Source organism: Panthera uncia, chromosome B1 (genome assembly GCF_023721935.1).
Source record: "Panthera uncia isolate 11264 chromosome B1, Puncia_PCG_1.0, whole genome shotgun sequence".
Taxonomy (NCBI): domain Eukaryota; kingdom Metazoa; phylum Chordata; class Mammalia; order Carnivora; family Felidae; genus Panthera; species Panthera uncia.
This window is the reverse complement of record NC_064811.1, coordinates 70,045,855-70,066,956: the sequence shown is the minus strand read 5'-3', so window position 1 is coordinate 70,066,956 and position 21,102 is coordinate 70,045,855. Positions and strand designations below refer to the sequence as shown.

General features: G+C 40.6%; 1 protein-coding gene and 1 long non-coding RNA gene across 11 annotated transcripts in view; both read right to left on the bottom strand.

Moving 5' to 3' along the window:
- The window catches only part of AFF1 (ALF transcription elongation factor 1), a 265,697-nt gene that overhangs the window by 131,067 nt on the left and 113,528 nt on the right, over window positions 1-21,102 (bottom strand). The window contains exon 1 of one of the 10 annotated variants that reach the window (XM_049630831.1): window positions 15,829-16,403. The exons of the other annotated variants lie outside the window; for them this stretch is intronic. Coding sequence (XP_049486788.1) covers window positions 15,829-15,845 — 17 coding nt within the window. The 5' untranslated portion in view covers window positions 15,846-16,403. Of the gene's footprint in view, window positions 1-15,828; window positions 16,404-21,102 lie in introns of those variants that run through there. 10 annotated transcript variants of the gene reach the window in all.
- LOC125922904 (uncharacterized) lies at window positions 270-15,152 on the bottom strand. The gene is made up of 2 exons (XR_007457828.1): window positions 1,967-15,152; window positions 270-735 (listed from the first exon to the last, which is right to left on the bottom strand). It is a non-coding gene; the product is annotated as an uncharacterized LOC125922904 (long non-coding RNA).

Sequence of the window (21,102 nt, the reverse complement as noted above, 5' to 3'; positions counted from 1 at the left end):
GCAAGGAATTTTACACATACCATGCTTCCCTACTCTCATCTCATTCCCTTTTCCTGTTTCATACACTTCAGGTAACAGGCATGCACACACAATCACGTTCCATTTTCTCCATCCTTCCTTTGCTCCATTAGTATACCAAGGAGCACTGACCACATAGATACGTGTGTGAAGGACAAAAACAACATTTACATAAAAGTCTAGAGTAGATTAGCAGAGGCTGTGTAACCCTTATTGGTCAATCACTGAGAGTCAAATCCAATCTCCAGGAGTCTCAGTTCTTCACCTGTACACTCAGAGTGATAATTTCTGCTATAGATTCAGTGATACCAGATATGCAAATTTCTGACTCGGAATATAACAATGCACAAATGATTGCTATTATCATATACTAAAATGATACACAATGTCTGTACTTCAAAGTACCCAAGTTTGCCAACAAATACTCCGAAAAGAATTCATTTTGCTCATATTTTGTTCCTATTAAGCCTAAGGATCCCTTAGAGCACTCCTCTCTCCCACCAAAAGAACCAACTTAGGCAGAAGGTAAGCTGTCTTACTCAAGCATGGTTTGTATGCTTTGTTTAATCAAAACCGCTGTTTTCCATTATTGTACCACGTTTGACATTTTGGCACCATAAGTGAAGAAACACTCTGGGTTCAGCCTTGGGCCTAACCTTCATCACATGATTTTCGTAGCTGCTTCTGCAAAATATCTTCTGTGCTCCAAACCCATTTCTAGAAGAAAAAGCAGTTTGTAAATAGGAAACCGTGCAGGCTTTCTTCTTAAATTTCCAACATCTACTGAAATAACATCCACTCTTACTAGCAAGTCAACTATGAAAACAGTGAAAGAAATGATTTTTGAACTAAATCAGAAACGTTTCTCTCAAGGGGCGCCTGGGTGGCGCAGTCGGTTAAGCGTCCGACTTCAGCCAGGTCACGATCTCGCGGTCCGTGAGTTCGAGCCCCGCGTCAGGCTCTGGGCTGATGGCTCGGAGCCTGGAGCCTGTTTCTGATTCTGTGTCTCCCTCTCTCTCTGCCCCTCCCCCGTTCATGCTCTGTCTCTCTCTGTCCCAAAAATAAATAAAAAACGTTGAAAAAAAAAAATTTAAAAAAAAAAAAAAAGAAACGTTTCTCTCAAAAACAAAATGAATAATTTTGGTGGCTCTTGCTGTCCTACAGTTTGGGCACAATTTTTAAAGGAATTCAATAAAAATATAAGATCTAAAATTTCTATTCCCGATAATTTAAACAATTAGATTAAAATTTACAAAGTTAAAGACAATTGTCAAAAATCTATTTCCTTATCAATTTTAAAAACAAAACAAATGAAATTTTTCATCAGCTAATTTTAAGCTAATATTTAAAAGCACAAGGAAAAAAAAAATCATTTGTCTGCATTCTGATTCCAGCTTCTACCACTGAAGCAACGTTTGTGTTTCTGTGTGAGCATGATGTACATATACCTGCGTGTATGAATACAAAGGAAAAAATACTAGAAGAGGTCTTCAATTTATAGCAGTTTCTGAGTTATACGTTGTTCTTCAACTATGACAGTCTTATACATAAATATGAATGAGAGGTGTCGGGGTGGCTCAGTTGGTTGAAACTCTTGGTTTCAGCTCAGGTCATGAGCCTGGTGTCGGGCTCCACATTGAGCATGGAGTCTGTTTAAGGTTCTCTCTCTCTCTCTCTCTCTCTCTCTCTCTCCCCCTCCCTCCCTCCCTCCGCCCCTCCCCTTGCACACTCATGCGCTAAAATATAGACAGATAAAATAAGAATAAGTGAAGTTCATAAATATGGTACTCAGTATAGTTTCCATACCCAGCATCATGAATCACATAACATCTATCTGTGGAAGTGTGTTATTATCTGTTACCACCTTGGTTTCTAGTGCAATGTATAAAAAAACAACACCTTGCTTTGGGCAATATTAACTTTTTGACTTTTAAAAATGTATTCTTACCATTGCATTTCCAGGCATAAAAAAGATCTCAAAGTCTTATGTTCCTCTTCAAATTTAAGACAAAATGAAAATCTAAAAAAACAAAAAAACAAAAAAAACCACAACTGCCTCAAGTAACCCCCACCTCACCTTTCCCCCTATACATTGAGCACATCACCTACCAAATATATACCAAGAATGATTCAAAGTGCGGTAACATTTAACATATAAAGAAAAAGTAGAAAAGGAACAGAAGAAAATGTTTGGTCAAGCTGTTAAAAATTACGAAAATGTTTCTCTTTCATTTTAATTACAATTAAGTTTAATATATTCTTTTGTTTTACTGAACTACAGAGTATTTCAAAAAGTAGAAATTATATCTATTACAGTCAAGGAAACGTGAATGAAAAAAGTCTGCTAGAAAGTGAAAACTTCTCAGGGCACGTAGAGGGCTCAGTTGGAAGGCCATGCAACTCTTGATCTCGTGTTTGTGAATTCAAACCCCACGTTGGGTGCAGAGATTACTTAAAATAAAATGTTTACAAGTGGGGATGGGGGGGGTGCTGCCTGGGTAGCTCAGTCAATTGAGCATCTGATTCTTAATTTAGGCTCAGGTCAGGATCCCAGGGCTGTGGGACTGAACCCTGATGGTGGAGCTTGCCTGGGATTCTCTTTCCCTCCTGCTCCTCTCCCCCAACTCGCACACACTCTATCTAAAGAAATAACAATAATAATAATAAAATTATCTTAAAAATTAAAAAAAAATTAGAGTAAGTTTAAAAACAAAACAGGAAAGTAAGATCCCCTCTACAGCAATACAGAGACCACAAAATCCTCCTCCTGCCTAAAGTCCTATGTAGTCACTCACAGAAATAGGATTCCCCTTAGAGAGTTAGATTAACAACACGCTCATTCGGGACAAGAGCAAACGTACATTTTTACTTCCTCCTGAAGAAACTGAGGCAAACAAGATTTCCCAAATGTGTCCAAGATAAACAAGCGGTGTCTGTCCAGTGATTCAGGAGTCCCTGGCACTCAAACCTACTCTTTTCCATTCCATGAAAATCTGCAAATTTAGACAGTAATCCTGTCTAAAACTTTAATGCTTCTGAAAAACAGGATGAGGTTTTTATAGGAAATTATCCTATTAAAAGGCCACACACTTTTTTTTTTTTTTAAACAAAATACTCAAGCTGCTCTTGAAAAATATCTGTGAAAATACCAAAAGCAGGACAAGTTAGGTATAGTGATGGAGTCTGACAATGGCTCTTGAATAGAGAGAATAGAATAGCTCCTTTTGAGGGGAGAGAACAGGGGGATCCAGAACCCACACTCCTTAAGCCAAAATAAAATCTACATGGATAAAAGATGTAAAGACACAGCTTTTTAAAAAATTTATCACCAACACTCAAAGAAACCTTCTACAAAAATACTTTAATACCTTCAAGAGGACAACTTAAAATGAAGACATAACAATTATGAGTGTCTATGCATCAAAAACATTGCATCAACATTCACAAAGCAGGGGTCCTGATGCTCAGTCAGTTAAGCGTCTGACTTCGGCTCAGGTCATGATCCACAGTTCGTGAGTTCAAGCCCCTCGAGCCCCGTGTCGGGCTCTGTGCTGACAGCTTGGAGCCTGAAGCCTGCTTTGGAGTCTGGGTCTCCCTTTCTCTCTGCCCCTCCCTGCCTCTCAAAAGTAAATAAATGTTAAATAAATAATTTTTTAAAAATTAAAAAAAATTCACAAAGCAAAAACTTCAGAAGATTATTAGGAGAAATAGAAGCTCATTAATTGTATGTGACTTATTCATCTCTTAGTCCACAGAATGGATAAAATAAGAATACAAAAATAAGGGGTGCCTGGGTGGCACAGTCGGTTAAGCGTCCGTCCGACTCTTGATTTTGGCTCAGGTCATGATCTCCCGGTTTCAGGAGTTTGAGCCCCGAGCCTGCCTGGGATTCTTTCTCTCTCTCTCTCTCTCTCTCTCTCTCTCTCTCTCTCTCTGCTGCTCCCCTGCTCATGTTCTGTCTCTCCCAAAAAATAAACTTTAAAAAAATGAATATAGAAATAAGGCAAGACAGGTCTAATGTACAAACCCACATTCGACTCTGGACCCTGAAAATAGAGAATATACATCTATGTTCACATTCATGGACTTATCATCTATTAGGCCACAAAAGGTCCATGACTAACTATATTTATTTGAAAATAACTGTAAATAGAGGTACAAAAGAGATGAGGTGACACTGAATGCAGGATCCTTATAGTAACTTTATATAATTAAACATAGCTGTGATGCATGCAGAGCATAAGAACTTTCAGTTCCTCTAGCAGTTTGTTGTGATAACATTTTTTCAAGAAGCCACAAAATCCCTTGAGAAAAAGGTACTCAAACCATCTGCTACTTCCTAAAATATCCAAGGTAGAGATTATCTATTTCCTATTTCTCAATAGACTAAAAGAACTCCACCTTCCACTATATTTTCATGTTTAATTATCTTCAATGAGAAGTTCGTTGCTGGGCTTTCCTTAAACCCCTTAACATATATAATTTATTAATTCAAGGTCTGTTTTTGGCAGAAGTGCAAGCCATCTTTCACCACACTTCCTATGGCAGTCTTTCACAAGCATAAAAGGTTGCTTTGTAAATTAACCTTTGTATTTAATAGCCAGGCTAAACATCCTCTTTACTGTCTAAATCTTCACCTCCTTATGACTGTACTCCCTGAGCTGGGACTTCTCTAATTCTATCACATCTCTTACTTGATGGCTTTCCAAACTAAGAAAGATGTCCTCTCAAATTTATTTTCTGCATGTTTAACTTGTTTATATTTATGCACCAATTAAGGCAAACTCTTAGAAAACAGTCTCTATTTTAAAAGCTCATGTTATGTTATGAAGCTCATTTTATCTGTATTAAAAAACAAAAACAAAAACAAAAAACACAGGACTGAGTTTTGGTCGAATTAATCCACAAAAACAATTTTTATTTTAAGAAACTGCCACATGACAGTGTTTCCTAAAATCCTATCTGCCCTGTTTAAAAAATGCCATTCTTTCCACTATCACTTATTTCCATGTACATTCTGAAATCGCAGTTCTAACATATATCATGACTTGATTTTTCTCTGCTTCAGTCAACTCTACCAGAGGTCCTTGTGGCTGACAAAGTCCCCCACATTCCATTATTCTCTGTCACGACACCCCCATTTGTTTTTTGTCATGGTGCTGTAACAGTTTGCGACTGTTTCATTGGCCAGTTTTGTTTGCTGATTTTCTGTCCCCCACCCCCACAACCAACTATGAGCTCCTCTCCATGTGGGGAGACAGCTCCCCACATGAACCAGCTTAGAGGCCTGCACACACAGTGGCTGGCTCTCAGTGAGCAACAAGGCATTTGTCAATACATGATATGGATAATATTAAAAGCACTGTTCATGTATGTGAATTGGCCACAGTCATAAAGCTATTAATGCTGATATAATCTTTAAGTAGATAAATTAATACCCAGAAACAGTGAATTCCAGTCACATGCCACAATGTTCTGAGGCCCCAAAGCTGAAAGCGCATGGGCAGACTTGTTAAAGGCAGCCATGTAGGAGACAACTAAGTGTGGCCTCACAGCTCCTTTACAGAATAGCAACGGGAGTGCTGAAAAGGGGATTCACTCTCACTACCATCACACATACACCCACAGATAATTTCAGAGCACTTCACGAAGTATTCTTGTTCATAAAGCAGATCCACCTTTTCCTGAAGTTTGGAACACACTACCAATTGGGGGAATATGGTCACCACCTTCTTCTAGCAAAACCCCAGTTTTAAAGATAATTTCCAGAAGCTCCACTCAGATAACATATCTTTGCACAAATTCAAGACTGTAGCTAATGAGAACAGCTAAAATTTGCCTGAAAGTTTTTTTACTAAAAACACATCTAAATGACAATTTCTAGGGCTGTTTAGCAGTTCTGAAAAATAGAATATATATATACACATATATATATGTATACATATATATCGATTTGATGGGTTCATAAGTTGTGTGTTGGAAGTTTCACTTGCAATTTTGACAAAAGCATGCATTGATATTTTAAATGTTAATTTGACTTTCTTTAAATACTTCTTGATGTAAGCTTCTTCATCACAAAGTCTGACCAATTTTAGAAATCTTCATAGTATCTTCTATGAAAAAAACAGTTGTGTTTTAGCCATATGTATTTAAAACACATTATTTTTTAACATTCAAATGCAAAATTGATCAGATCTCAGAACCACCAGTTCCACAGCCCAGTTGACTACAAAGACAGTAAAATAACTTGCAAGAAACTGAGCTAGATCAGTTTAAACATGGGTTAGGATGGACATACAGTTTGGAAAAGAGTTCAGTGGTTTCTCAAAAAAGTAAGGTATAGGGGTGCCTGGGTGGCTCAGTCAGTCAAGCATTCAACTTTGGCTCAGGTCATGATCTCACAGTTCATGGGTTCGAGCCCCGCATCAGGCTCTGTGCTGACAACTCAGAGCCTGAAGCCTGCTTCAGATTCTGTGTCTCCCTCTCTCTCTGCCCCTCCCCGGCTCGCACTCTCTCTCTCTCTCTCTCTCTCTCTCAAAAATAAACAAACATTAAAAAAAAAAAAAAAAGGAAGTAAGGCATAAAACTATCCTAAGGACCCAGCAAATCTACTCTTTGGTATCTAACCAAGCAAAAGGAAAATGTATGTCTACACAAAGACTTGCACGCAAATGTTCACAGGAGCATTATTTGTAATAGCCACTCCCCTGTGAACACACATGAAACAACCAGTCTATCATACTCAGACAGCAGAATACTATTTGGTAATTACAAAGACAAAGCTGACATATGCTATGCCACAGATGAATCTCAAAAAAATTACACAAGTGCAAAGAGCCAGATGTAAAAAACCTCAAAGTTCCATGTAGGTGAAGTAATGACAAAAAGGCAAATTTACACACAGAAAGATTTAGCAAGGAGCTAGGAACATGGATTACCTGTAAATGGACATGAGGGATCTTATTGGGGAGATAAAATGTCCTAAAAAAGATTTATGGTGATGGCTGTACCACTTAAGAAGGTAAACATAATAAAGTGAAATCACTGAGTTGCACACTTGAAATGGACAACTCTTAGGATATGTAAAATATACTACAAAGTTGTAAAGAAAAAAAAAAAACTTGGGTTGAGGGAAAAAATGATAAAATGAGAAGTCACAAAAGAGATGAAAGATCTGGGTGATAGTGACTGTATCTTGATTAAAGCAATCTGCTCCCCTCCCACCCTGCCAAAAAAAAAAAAAAAAAAAAAAAAAAGTCATTTGCCAAGATACCAAAAAACGAAGTAGGAGTAAAGTTTCCACTTCACTCTTTAATATAATGGATAATACCAACACCTTAGAGGGATATCACCACAGAATATGGGTGACCTCAGGAAGAAACCAAGTTTTATTCTAGGCTTATGAGAATTGTCATGATTTTTTTCAAAGCCTACAAACTAAAGTCCACAGTGAGTAAATCTAATGATTTTCACTTTATCCTTAGAAAAACATGACTGTTAAAATAAGAAAAATATGACGCTATTTGTAAGAATAAGGCACCTGTTGGGGTGTCTGTGTGGCTCCATCGGTTGGACTTCAGCTCAGGTCATGATCTCATGGCTTGTGAGTTCGAGCCCTGCTTCGGGCTCTGTGCTGACAGCTCAGAGCCTAGAACCTGCTTTGGATTCTGTGTCTCCCTCTCTCTCTGCCCCTCCCCTGCTTGCACCTTGTCTCTCACGCACTCTCTCTCAAATATAAATAAACATTAAAAAAATAATAAAATAAGGCACCTATCATGAGTTTTAATATAAAAACCCCACACTATCAACAAAAAGATAGAAACTACCAAATTCAATCTTTTATAACTTCCAATCTAGGGCTTTTTGTCTTCTGGGCACAGTTCCCACTTTAAAAAACTGTGTTTAATTGGTTTACTCTCGATTTTACTAAAATCAAGTGACAAGCAGACAATACTCATCTCTGTATTCTTTACAACACTTTCAGCTAGAACTTGGTTTTGGAAACAAATGTAACACACTGGGTTCCATTCTATCTTTTTACTATGCTAATGTCAGTAAATGTAGCTGCCTAATTTCTTCCATGTGGTACAAAGTTTATATTTACACAGCTTTTTAAAATGGAGAGTTAGCACAAGTATGGTTTAACTCTAAAAGGGAAGTGAGGGGGGGAAAGAGAGATACACAGACCATAAAATAACAGAAAAACATAATTTCTAGAAGTGCAATTGCAGGTCAACATTACTTAAAGAGAAAGAGAGAGAGAGTGTTAGCTACGTGTTACCGTCCAGAATTTTGTACCACTAAATATCCCCTTTTAACAAACTTTTAGAAGTATTTAATATTCAGCATATTAATTCAAGAGGTTCTGTTTGCCTTTAAACACACACACACAGCATAATTTCATGAACTCATGACAGCTAAAGCTACCAACTGACTAGGTAGGCCATCTTACTTAAAAATGTCTACAGTAAAATATCAGTTTATCGACCAGGAGACAAAAATATGTAATTTCTACACAAAACTAAGTAGGAAACATGTTTCATTCTTTTATATGAAGCAATGGGGCCTGGTTAATTTTACCACTTACCAAAAATTCACATCCAGAGTAAATCAGATACACCTGCATTTTTAAGGCAATGAGAATGAGGGGATCGATTTAACAAGTTATCCAGATGCACATTGTCCGGGATGAATGTCACGTGAGTCTCGGCTCTATCATGACCGCAAAAACATATGCACCAAATCAAAATTTAATTACACTGCACGACACCGTTTGTGAATTGTGCTACATATTTTATCAACTGCTCTGCTTTTGACAGGACAGTTTCCTGAAGGAAAGTTCCAAGAACTGAAGAGTTACAACACCCACATACCAGAAAGTGTTTCCTGAATTTTGTTACAGGAACTGACATCTGCTATAATTTGAACATTTACTTCCCAGTAGGAGTCTCACTTAAAATTTTTACTGAACATTATTTGTTCAACAACAGTGGACACAGACAGTATTTTGTTTAAAAAACAAAAACAAAACACCACCACCTTTTAGTTTCATGGAGTTTGGATATAATTGACCAATTCACAGTTGTAACTTTTCTCTGGGAACAAAAACAACTGCCACCTGATAAACTGGGGTGTGTGTGGCAGAATGCGAGTTAGTAGTTTTGGGAAGGAGCCCAGAATGGATAGGAAAGGGTAAATTAAATATTTAGGTCCTTGAAAAGAAACAATTCTTGGGAAAGTGCTGCATGATCAAATTGGGCATTACTTCTTGATGCCTTCCTTTTCCTTTTATTTTTTAAATTTAGGTGCATCTGGATACTTTAGCAAATACAGTTTGTAATATATATATAAATAGAGATGGAGATTTACTTTTTCTACCAATCTCTTGTCTATTTCAAGGGGGGGGAGGAGGATATGTGAGTATATATTAAGTCAAAATGTAATTGCATTGTATAATATATATATATATTTTTTTATTTTATTTATTTATTTTTTTTTGCATGATATACTTTATATATCTCTCTCACACAGACTCCATTTCACAAAGGGTAGTAGGGTGGGCCTCTGGCCTCAGAGCCGGCAGGGCTCCCCACCCAAGCTCCACCCTACACCTGTCTAATGAGACTCTCTGAGGATGGGGAAAAAAGGAGTAGAATCGGCATGTTAGCAACCACCCCCCCCCCCTCAACCGGGTGATTCTAGTGTCAAGTTTGAAAGAGAACCTTGAACTTAATATGACCACGTTGCACCTAAAATATTCTTTTACTTTTATTTAATTGCCAACCCAGCAGTAAGCAATATGAAAAAGAAAGCAAGATCTTGTAGGGTAAAATAAAGGCAAGCCAGTGACTCAAGAGTTGCATCCTTAACTCTCTACAGCCCACCCAAAGGACCATGTGGCCTGCAGGTCTCCAAGTATTCATCATCATATGAGCCAATAAAGAGAAACAACAATTCTTGGTACCTTTAGAACGTGGTCGGGCACCTGGGTGGCTCAGTCAGTTATGCGTCCAACTTCGGCTCAGGTCATGATCTCATGGCTAGTGAGCTCGAGCCCCATGTCAGGCTCTGTGCTGACAGCTCAGATTCTGTGTCTCCATCTCTCTCTGCCCCTCCCCACTCACACTCTGTCTCTCTCTCTCTCTCAAAAATAAACATTAAAAAAAAGTTTTTTAACAATGTGGTCAAACTGTGGGTGTCCTTTGGAAATATAATACCTAACACCAAAGCAAAGGCAATTTAGGCATCAGTCGAAATACACTATAGATTTCCCCCCTTCAGTTAGTTTTCGTTCTTTTTGACAAGATGTCGCTACTGGGATTCCTCTTACCATACTAAATCTGACATAAAATTACTGCTTGAGTAACAGCCTTTTGAATCTGATAGTTCAATCTGGTTAAATTAAAAACAAAGCCAATAAACCATAACAAGAAAACAGACATTCATCAGAGAACAAGACTTCCAGGATATTAAGTCTGCTGGCTTTGTGGCCATTGGGTTAAGCTTTAACTCACTAGGCATAGCTAGAAAAAGGGAAAAGTTTGCACGGGGGAAAGATTCTCAACACCGATCACTGCCAAGTCACAGAAAGTCAGCACTGGGATGGTTCTGAAGTTAATTTTTACTTTAGGGTCTCTAGAGCATTAACACGGCAAGTTATAAATCTTATTTTTCCCTTTAAGGCCTAATACTAAACTCCACCTGATTGATACATCTATATTTCAGCAAGACATTATTGTGCCTTCTACTTACTGCATTATTTTGAGCAAATGAATACATGTATACTCATAATAAAAGGAATGAACAAAAATACAGCCTTAGTTCTCTCCCCATTTTTTTTTTCACTTATGTAAAAAAGGTAATCATTTAAGCTGTAAAAGTTATGCACACACCCTATACCAATAAAACGTAACTGAACTGCAACAGAGACTATGATATCCAAGTTTGTTACATTTTTACTTCTGAGTCAAGAAACTTTGTCCTAAAGATGTAGACTGTATTTCCAACTAGTTCGGAGGGATCATCAGAAATGCTACTGCTTGTAGTTCCCACCACAACTCACATACAGAACTTTCCCTTTTAAAAGACAGGAGCTTTTGGAATTGAGTTTATATGCCAATCTTGGAAAACAAATGAAATAGAGAAATTCCCTAATAGAAAACTAAGTTTATATATTTGGAAGCAATCAAGTTGTATGCTGTACCTCAAAGCAGTAACGAAGATACTCAGCTTTATTTCCTGCATTTTACAGCTACTGGGTAATATATAGATTTGGAGGCTCAAAACGAACGACGGCACCAAAATGAGATTTCCCTCTTATCCGTGACTAAGAGAACATTTCTCATGCCTGAGAATATGTGACATTTAAATTGCTTCAATGCAGCATTCACTAAATTCCATTTTCAAAAGAGTATAGAAACTATCAAACACCTTTTCATGCTATCCCGTAAGAATCCCCTAAATCTCTTGAGAGATCACGTGCATTAATATCACCAAAGAACATCCCCATAAACCAGATGACTGGAAAAAAAAATGACTCAATTCTTCTTTATGTTGGAAGAAACTGTAGTCTGGTGAGTCAGGAAGCTCGGCTGGCTCTCAGGATGAACTAGTAGGAAATCACTTAAGAGACCTGTCTGTGTTTCTCTCCTGTCAAGGACACTGTTTACCATGGCGTCACAAAGGAAAAAATGAAGACATTCGCTGGGTCAAAATACTGCATAAATTATTTCCTTCTTGAAATCACGTCCTTGAACCGCACTTCCCAAAATACCACAGCATTTTTCTTTGATATCTGCTCATATTTAATAATCAGAGCTTCTTTGCTTTCATGAATTTTCTTCCAAGGTAATTGGTAGCTCACAAATGAGGAGGGCAGAAGACAGAACAAAACTGGTTCTGTACCAGTTTAAGAGCAATGCTTTTTGCAATGGAAAATTTCCCTCACCAAAGAGATCCACCAAAAACCGGCTTCATAATAATCTTGGGAACAATCTGACTTTGCTTTATTATTATTATTATTATTATTATTATTTAAACTTCATTAACATTAACCTCAAATTGAAAACAAAAACACCGTGGGAGAACTGACTAACCCTAATTTCCTTTTGCAAATTGTCTGAAAGTGCTTTCTTCTGAGATGTGCTCAACCACCAGATGCTGTTCTTCTACAGAATTTCAACTCCCCCACTCCCCTCCCTCCCAGGGTGGGGGTGGACCAGGGCTTCTCCCTTAGCACAAGGTGCGTTTTAAAACTGGTTAATCCCTGGCAGTAGTTGAAGGTACGTATATATTCCTTTCTAGAATTCAAGGATTGCTTCAATGAGGGGGTTAGCAGAGATGGGGAACCAGACAAAGCCCTCCTGTTTTATCCATCAACACACTTCTAAATATAAAGTAAGTTAATCCTCACCGAAAAGTATAGATCTACAAACTATTGAGATGCCATACCCACCTTTACCCCATCACAGGCTTGCTATTATCCAAAGAGGGCACACCAGGTTATATACACTTCTATAAAGCATTCGGTGCTTTAGATCAGAATTTGGAAACTAAAGCCACGGATCTGTAACTATTTCAAGTTAAAGAAGGCAAGTTTATTACAACTCCCATAAGAAAGTAGCCAGTGTATCTGTTGTGCTTAAAGGTTCCAAAGAAAGCACACACGAATCTGAGAGTGAGAGCAGAGGCACAGTATGTCCTGCTTGAACTGGTACTGCATTTCTTTTTATTTTTTTATAAATTTTTTTTTAATGTTTATTTTTGAGACAGAGAGAGACAGAGCATGAACGGGGGAGGGCCAGAGAGAGAGGGAGACACAGAATCCGAAGCAGGCTCCAGGCTCTGAGCTGTCGGCACAGAGCCTGACGCGGGGCTCGAACTCACAGACCGCGAGATCATGACCTGAGCAGAAGTCGGACGCTTAACCGACTGAGCCACCCAGGTGCCCCAACTGGTACTGCATTTCTAAATGACTGCGTTTCTCCACAACTTGAATACTCAAATCAAATATTACATGTTTTCAAAATACTGACCCAAAATCTAATTTTTAAAGTTTAGGCAACTGACCTTTCATTCAACAGATGTCTTCCACTTCTGGGGGAAGAAATCAACAACAAAGCAAAACAAAATAATCAATTTCCTAGTTTTAGGTTGTTGTTGTTTTTCGCTCCTTTTAGGTTTTAAAATGAGAGAGAGGACTGTACAAACTCAATTTATAAAGGTTCACAAGCTAAGAAATAATTACGTAGTCTCTTCCTCATTCAAAATTCTTCTAGCTTATGCAGGAGACAATAAAAATGTGAGACAATGTCTTGCCTTAAGGAGCTGACTATAGAAAAGGAAGAAACTGCCTAGCCTATTCAGTCACACAAAAAATTAGTCATATACCAACCGTAAGTATCAAATGAAAAATATTACCTGAAAGTAATGCCAAATAACGAGAGGAAAGTGACATGGTCCTCTCGTGTAGTCCCTGTCAGTGCCACAAAATTCATTTTGATCTAAGCTCTCATCTACCTCTTCGAAGAAAAAAAAAGTCAAATTACTTTAAATAGTGCACAATGAAATGACTGTGGTTAGAACAAACTGAGCTATGAATCCTGAGGACCAATGAGTCCAACAATCTAAACTAATTGTTTCAAGAGCAAACAGATACTGTGTGTGGCACATGGACAAGATTTTACTGCCCCAGATCATAAATCAGAGGTGATGGTTCTGTTTCTCTTAGCACTACTCAGAACAATGTGGCCCAGCTTGAGGTTTCCTTGAAATCCAAAAATATCTGCAATCTTCTCTTTGGATCTCAGAAATTACCTACTATCCCACAAAACACAACGTCTAAATGAGCGTAGACCACATTCCAAATGTAACTGAAGAAAATGAATATTTATAACTTAAGAGATCTACTCCCATCATGCAGGCTAAGAAAACAACAGACATCATGGCCTTGTGGCTTTGTTCCTAGTTCAAGGGCACGTCTGAAGGCCAGGAAGAGAAGAAGAGCAGAATACAGGCAGTCCTCCTATTTCAATTACCCACAAGTTGAACTACCAGACCGATAATTCCGATTTTTCCATTTTGTAGCAGAGCACTTTGAGCAGAAATTGCTTTTTGTATACTTATATTAAGGCTTTGCAGATCCCTTTTCACACCTCACACCTCACCATTAAAGAAGCATCCTGGAAGTAAGCAAATCTGCAGCACAGCTCAGGAGTCAGGCACTGCTCCACCTGTGTGATCTCGGGCAAGAAACAGGCAGGCCGGGACTCAGTTTCTTTAACTCCAAATGTGAAAAATAAAACTCCTTACCTATTTAAGTGACTGAGAAGAATCAAAGAGATAATTCAATTACAGCAGCTGTGCCTGGCACGCTGCAGTGTTCAGTTAGTTACTATCTTATTTTATTCTTAGCTTAAGAGCGGAGGCATTGAAATCACTTGCACCTGAGTTCAAATCGCACCTCTATATGAAGGAGTTCTGTTGAATAGTATTTAATTATTTTGATCAAGGTATCTTATCAAAGGTTTTATGCCACAGGCCCCCTTGGCAGTTAATTTTCATTACAGGTTAGCACACAAAGATGCAACTTTTGTTTCTAATCAAAGTTTTCCTACTACTTGGATCCAAGAGCCCCTTTCTCAGAACAACCAATAACATGGAGCAGGGAATAAACCACTGAGTTGAGATGTTAAAATATATACAGCAGATATCACACAAGAGGCGGTCTACATTAGAGAAGTTGTTTCTCTTCCTAGAAAGTTCTCTTAGGAAACAATTTTGAATTTCATCTCACCCAATCGTCAGCATTCGAGCATCTATTTCTTTTAGTGGTACACCAGGGTTTTGGGACCCGAAACGTATTTAGCCTAAGACATCCCCAAATCACTATACTACAACAAATGTCAACTTGAAGGGCCCTATTATTATTTTAAATATGTGACACCAAACTGCTTTCTAGTAAAACAGTTGAAAAGAACTTAAATATAACTTTAACCTTCCCTTAGCACCAACTGCTGTCACATCTAAAATGAATTCACACACAACAGTCTGAATCGTATACTAACCACTAACGCCTTGTTATCACTCTTTAACACTCATTGCAAAAAAAAAAAAAAAAAAAAAAAAAAAAAGGAACCAACCAGGCAAAGTCAGAGCTTGAGGTCCTTACAATAGCGCTCCTCTGACAGCAACTGCAGTTCATTATCCTCTCCCCTTCGCCAACCCCGGTACGTTCCCGGTCTTTGCCTACTCAGCAGATTCTCGCAAGCCGTGCGTTTTATGAGGAATCCTACATTTTAGCAGCAACATTTTCGATCACTCACCAGCCAAATTCTCAACCACCTTCTCTAAGGCGAACTGTTTTTACATTTACTGACTTCTAAAATTCCGATCAAAAATACTAGCGCTCCCCCTCCCCCCCCCCCCAAATCAGGCGAACCAAAGAGAGGTGCACAAAGAAACTAAACGAAAATTTGGGCAAAGGTAAGCAAGTTCAAACAACTTATTTTCTCCGAAAATAATTATTTTGGAAGACGGAAGAAATTTAACTTTTAACTTTAACTCAACCCCTCTCCTCCGCTCTGCAGAAATTGTCCAGTACGCTCTCCCAACGGTTTTTTTTTTTTTTTTTAATCTGACGTTAAGTAATGAACCACAGCATCGGGAATGATGAGAGAGCAATGACAAAGCTGCTTCCTGCCGGTCGTCTTCGCAGCACCCCAACCGTCCCTCCCCCACCCCCCGCCCTCAACCTTCAATTCCCCTAGCCACTTAACACATTTAAAAAGTTTCTCTCGGAGCCTGGCTTACCTTGACTGGGCTGCCATAATTCACTTTGCAGAGCTCAAGGTCTTCTGTCCATCGGAGCCTTCCACCCGCGGCCCTTCTGCCAGCGCCGCGCTCACCATTTGCCGGGGCCGGGCGGGGACGAGCTCCCCAGCGCAACTCCCCGGTGTTACGGGACTACCTGCTCCCGAGCCCGGGCGTCCTCAGCGCAGCCTCGGGCTCCGAGCGTATTGGCTCGCACTAATCCTGATGGACATCCGGGCACTGGGGCCTCTGCAGGCGAACTACACTTTGGACCAGCTCGGGGAATGTTGCGTCCGAAATGAGAGCAAGTGAAGACCCTCGGGGCGATTTCGGAGAAGGGAAACCCGAGGAGCCCCACGACCAAAGCCCACCAGCGCACAGCTCCCCCTGAGCGCCACTAGAACCCGGGCCAGCGTTAGAAAAGAAACGAAAGCCTCTTTAGGCTCCCTGAAAGTTGTCCGAGTTCGCCTGACTACCCCTGTCAAGAAAGTTCTCGTGGTACGGTCCGCCTCCTTAAATGGGCACGGCGCTCCGCCGGCCCGAGCCGGAGGCTGCGCCGGGCGGGGGCACCGAGCCCGAGCGCCGACGCAGCCCCGCTCGCTCGTTCGTGGCCGAGCCCCGCCTGCCGGCTCTTGGCTGGTGCTCTCTTGCCAGGTTTTAACAATGTACAAACACACCGCCGGAACACACAGTACCCGGCCGCTCAGAACTCCGGCTCCAATTTGAATATTTGTTGAATATTGGGCCCCTAGAGGCTGCAGTGAGCAAGGAACAAAAACCACAGCAGTAAACCACGTTCGCTACTTTTGATCATGCCAATGCTCGCAGTCAGGAAATGTGCAACCAACGCACTCTTGTTTTACTTTGTTTGCTTTCAGTTTTGATTTCATTACACTGAGAAAACATTTACAAAACGCCCTGCCTTTTCTGGACAACATACAGATTGCAAAGTAAACAGTAACTCATTTTGGTCCTTTAGTAAATTAAGGGATTGGCATTAAAAAAAATTGAGGATGCAAACTACCAATATAGTAAACGCTATGTAGTTAGTACAAACAAAAACGGGTCGTACTAAGAGGACTAGGGAAGGCATTTGTGTTTCAACAGTGCCTAAAGGTAAGCAGGAAAACCCTTAGGTGGGCAGAGATGGAGAGACGGTGTGCTACAATATCTCCTGGGGACCTGCAGCACACTGTAAGAGCTGGAAACGAAGGCTGACCGAATGTCTGCCCTGTAGGCTCCTCAGTTCTACCTAGAATCATTACAGGGTTGTCTACCTCACAGAGATAATCCAGACTGTGCTACTAAGAAGCCATGGAATAGTGACATGTTGATCTCTGGTATGAAAATGACAATGCTGGGAGGAAGGCCCAATGCATCTCTATGTGTGGTTCTCAAAGTGTGATTAGTGGACTCCTGGGAGTCCCCAAGAACTTCGCAGAGGTCAAAACTATTTTTAGAGTAACACAAAGCCCTTATTTGTCTTTTTCACTGTGCTGCCATTTGCACTAATGATGCAAAAGCAATTGTGGGGTAACTGCAGGCCTCTGAGCCCTAATCGCCACAGTGGCAGCAAATGGAACTAGTAGTCACTGCATTCTTCACCACCACACATCAGCAGTTACAACAAGTGTCCTTCACGAATGTCCTTAATGAAACAAGCAGTAGGAATTACTACTTTTGTTAAATCTACCCGAGTAGGTCTTTTTGATGTTCTTTGGGACTGAATGGGAAGTGCACCGAAGCACTCTGCTGCTGCAGAAGTTAAGTACAATCACGGCCTAGTAGAAAAGCACTTGTGTGTAATTGAGTTGCAAGCTAGCCCAGCTGTTTTTTCGTGGACTACCATTTCTACGTCAAAGAACAATTGATGGACTGTGGTTAGTCTGACTTGGGTTTCTGGCAGTCATTCTCTCAAAAATGAACAAAGTGAGTCTGTTTCCTCAAGGAAAACAACCGACACTATTTACTGCCAATGGTAAAATCTGAGCTTTCAAGCATTTTGTAAAACTTTACATCTGCCACTGTGAGCTTGATAGCTTCTCCACAATTAAAAGACTTTTCTGATGAGATTGAAGGAGGACCCAGTCATAGCCCTGACTGACTCCATTTTTGCCTTCAATGTGTTTCTCTTACTTGTTTTTCCCCTTCCAGCTTTACCAGTTAACTCAGGCAAGGGACCCAGCAGGCAAAACATCCAACGATGGGAACAGAAACTACCCCCTCGAGCAAGAAGGACAGCCCAGACGCCAGCAACACCCTGTGCGATTGACCCCAAGACAATAATCAACCTGACCTTTTGCTGCTCAGCTGCGTACCCACAGATCTTTGTTCCACGTTTTCCCTATATAAACTTAGAAGTATTCTCAGCACCTTGGAGACGATTCTTTGGACGTTAATCCTGTCTTCCTGGTGCTGACCTCACTGAATAAATTCCTTTCTTGCTTCACGCCATGTTTCTCTCAGCCTTTAGATTTTGTTGGCGGTGAGTAGCTGAAACTGTGTTGTTTGGGCCCCCTGGGCCACGTGTTCTTGCACCCTTGGGCTCCAGTAACACATTTTCTGGTGAGCCAGACAGGAGCTGCTTCCAATCTGTCCCACCCTCTAGGGATTCCAGGATGGAGCTGCAGGCTGCAGCGCCCAGGGCTCACACATTCATTTCCCCTAATAATTGACTATGGCAGGTCAGAGCCAACCACTGTGACTAGCTGATGCCAGGCAGGGAGAGTGAGGAGAACAGTCCCTTACAGCTGCCAAAATCTGTTTGGTTTTGGGGACAGTCCTTTCTGCTCACCCCAGACAGGCACTGACTGCCTTAACTACATTTATTGAAGCAGAGAAATGAACTGAGAAGTGCATCCTGAAAGATTTGGTTCCTGGTAAGTTCCTCGACAGTGCACATCGGGTCCTATGCTTCCCTACTTCCCTGTTGTTGGACCTCCTAGGAACCATTCTGAGTTTGTGTGGGTCATTCATATGACTTGTAACAAGAAATCTCTAATTAGAGACACCATTAGAAGAGTGGAAGGGATGTGGGGCAAGTAGGGAAGCCAGGATATGTGTTTGGAAGATCTCTTGAAATTTGTGTGAGAATGGGAAGTATTATTTCTATTCCCGCTCCCAGCCCCCTCAGGAGAATATTGGCTGAGTCGTCTACTTTTAGCTATGAACCTATGACTAAAAAGAAGTATTTTATTGTAACGCTGCCTGGCCTGTGTATATGTTAAGCTCAGAGAAAAGACGGCTCTGAATGGCTCTCTTTGATTTCTTCCTCCCATTTGGTTGCCACCAAACAGGAGATTTTGATCTGGCTCTCTTAGCTTGTCTAGAAGCTGTTTGGTTCAGGGGCACCTGGGTGGCTCAGTAGGTTGAGTGGCCAACTCTTGATTTATGCTCAGGTCATGATGCTAGGGTCGTGGCATTGAGCACCGCATCCAGCTCTGTGCTGGCATGGAACCTGCTTAAGATACTCTCCGTCTCTCTCTCTCTCCCCCTCCCTCTGTCCCTCTCCCCTGCTCCTGTGTGCTCTCTCTCTAAACTAAACTAAACTAAACTAAACTAAACTAAAATAAAATAAAATAAAATAAAAAGAAAGGAAAAAAATAGAAGCTATTTGGTTCAGCCAGTGAAGCTCCAACTTTTGGGAAAGAAAGAATGCTACCACAGGTACTCTGAGCTTCATTTGGTTACAATTTTGTATCTTCTGTGTTCTTAACTTTTGCCTATGGAGATGGGGGATGCTTCTGCTCCCAAAGAAAGTCCATTAAGACATATTTTGAATAAATGATGCAGAGAGCTAAAAAGCAACCAGAGAAAAAGTCTGTTTTGCAGGAGGAAGAGGCAGGAGAGGGAGATAAAGGAATGTCAGTCCAGACTTTAAATCCACCATCAGCCTTGCTGAGGCGGCACCTCTCCCTCCTCCTGTTCCTGTACCACCACTGGCCAGGCTCGCACCACTGGCTCCTATATTATCCTCGGTGCCCCAGCTCCTGTTCCCACCTTCACCATCAATGAGCAGAAAGTACCCCAAGCTGTTGGGTCACCTCCTTATGAAGTTCATCCTGAAGCACCTCCCAAAGCAGCACAAAGGAGTCCAGGGGCTTCCCAGGACTCCAACTACCCACTTCAGATTTCCCCACAGGAAAAACTGACAGCAGGGAACAAACTGATGGACTTTAGTGGACACAGGTGTAACATAGCCAGTATTAAAGCTAATTTGAGGTTGTTGGTTTAATTAAAATAGACATGTCTTTTAGAGTTATCAGCATTAAATATAAAACTTATTCTACCAAGGTTTACTGAAGGTCAAATAAGCTCATGTTATCTCTATTGCAGTTTATCAGCAAAAAAGATGACTTAAAATAATGGTTAACGTAGTCTCTGGCATGAAGTTTTCATGGGTAATTGTTCAGAGCAAGTAGATTAAAATAAAAAGGCTTATAGGTAAACTTTAAAAAAATTGTTTTTAAGTTTTATTTATTTATTTTGAGAAAGACAGAGACAGCATGAGTAGGGAAGCGAGAGAGAGAATCCCAAGCAGGCTCCAAAGTTCCTGCACAGAGCCCAATGTGGGGCCCGAACCCACAAACCTGCAAGATCATGACTTGAGCCAAAATCAACAGTCAGGTGCTTAACCAACTGAACCACCTAGGCTCCCCAGGTGAACATTTTTTTTTAAAGTTTATTTATTTTGAGAGAGGGAGAGAATGCAGGGGCAGACAGAAAGAGAGGGGCAGACAGAGAGGGAGAGAGAATCTAAAGGAGGCTCCGTGCTATTAATGCAGAGCCTGACATGGGACTTGAATTCACAAACCATGAGATTATGACCCAAGCTGAAATAAAGAGCTGGACACTTAACCAACTGAGCCACCTAAGTGTCCCTATAGATAAACTTTTAAATAGCTTTCAAAATCTTTGGTAACCTAAAACTTTAAATTTTGCTAGGTTTTTTGGTTTGTTTTTTTCTTTTAAGTTTACTTATCTTGAGAGAAGGAAAGAATGGGAGAGGGAGAGGGAGAGGGAGAGGGAGAGGGAGAAAGAGGGAGAGGGAGAGGGAGAAAGAGGGAGAGGGAGAAGGAGAGGGAGAAAGAGGGAGAGGGAGAAAGAGGGAGAGGGAGAAAGAGGGAGAGGGAGAAAGAGGGAGAGGGAGAAAGAGGGAGAAAGAGGGAGAAAGAGGGAGAGGGAGGGAGAGGGAGGGGGAGGGAGGGGGAGGGAGGGGAGGGAGGGGGAGGGAGGGGGAGAGAGGGAGGGGGAGAGAGGGAGGGGGAGAGAGGG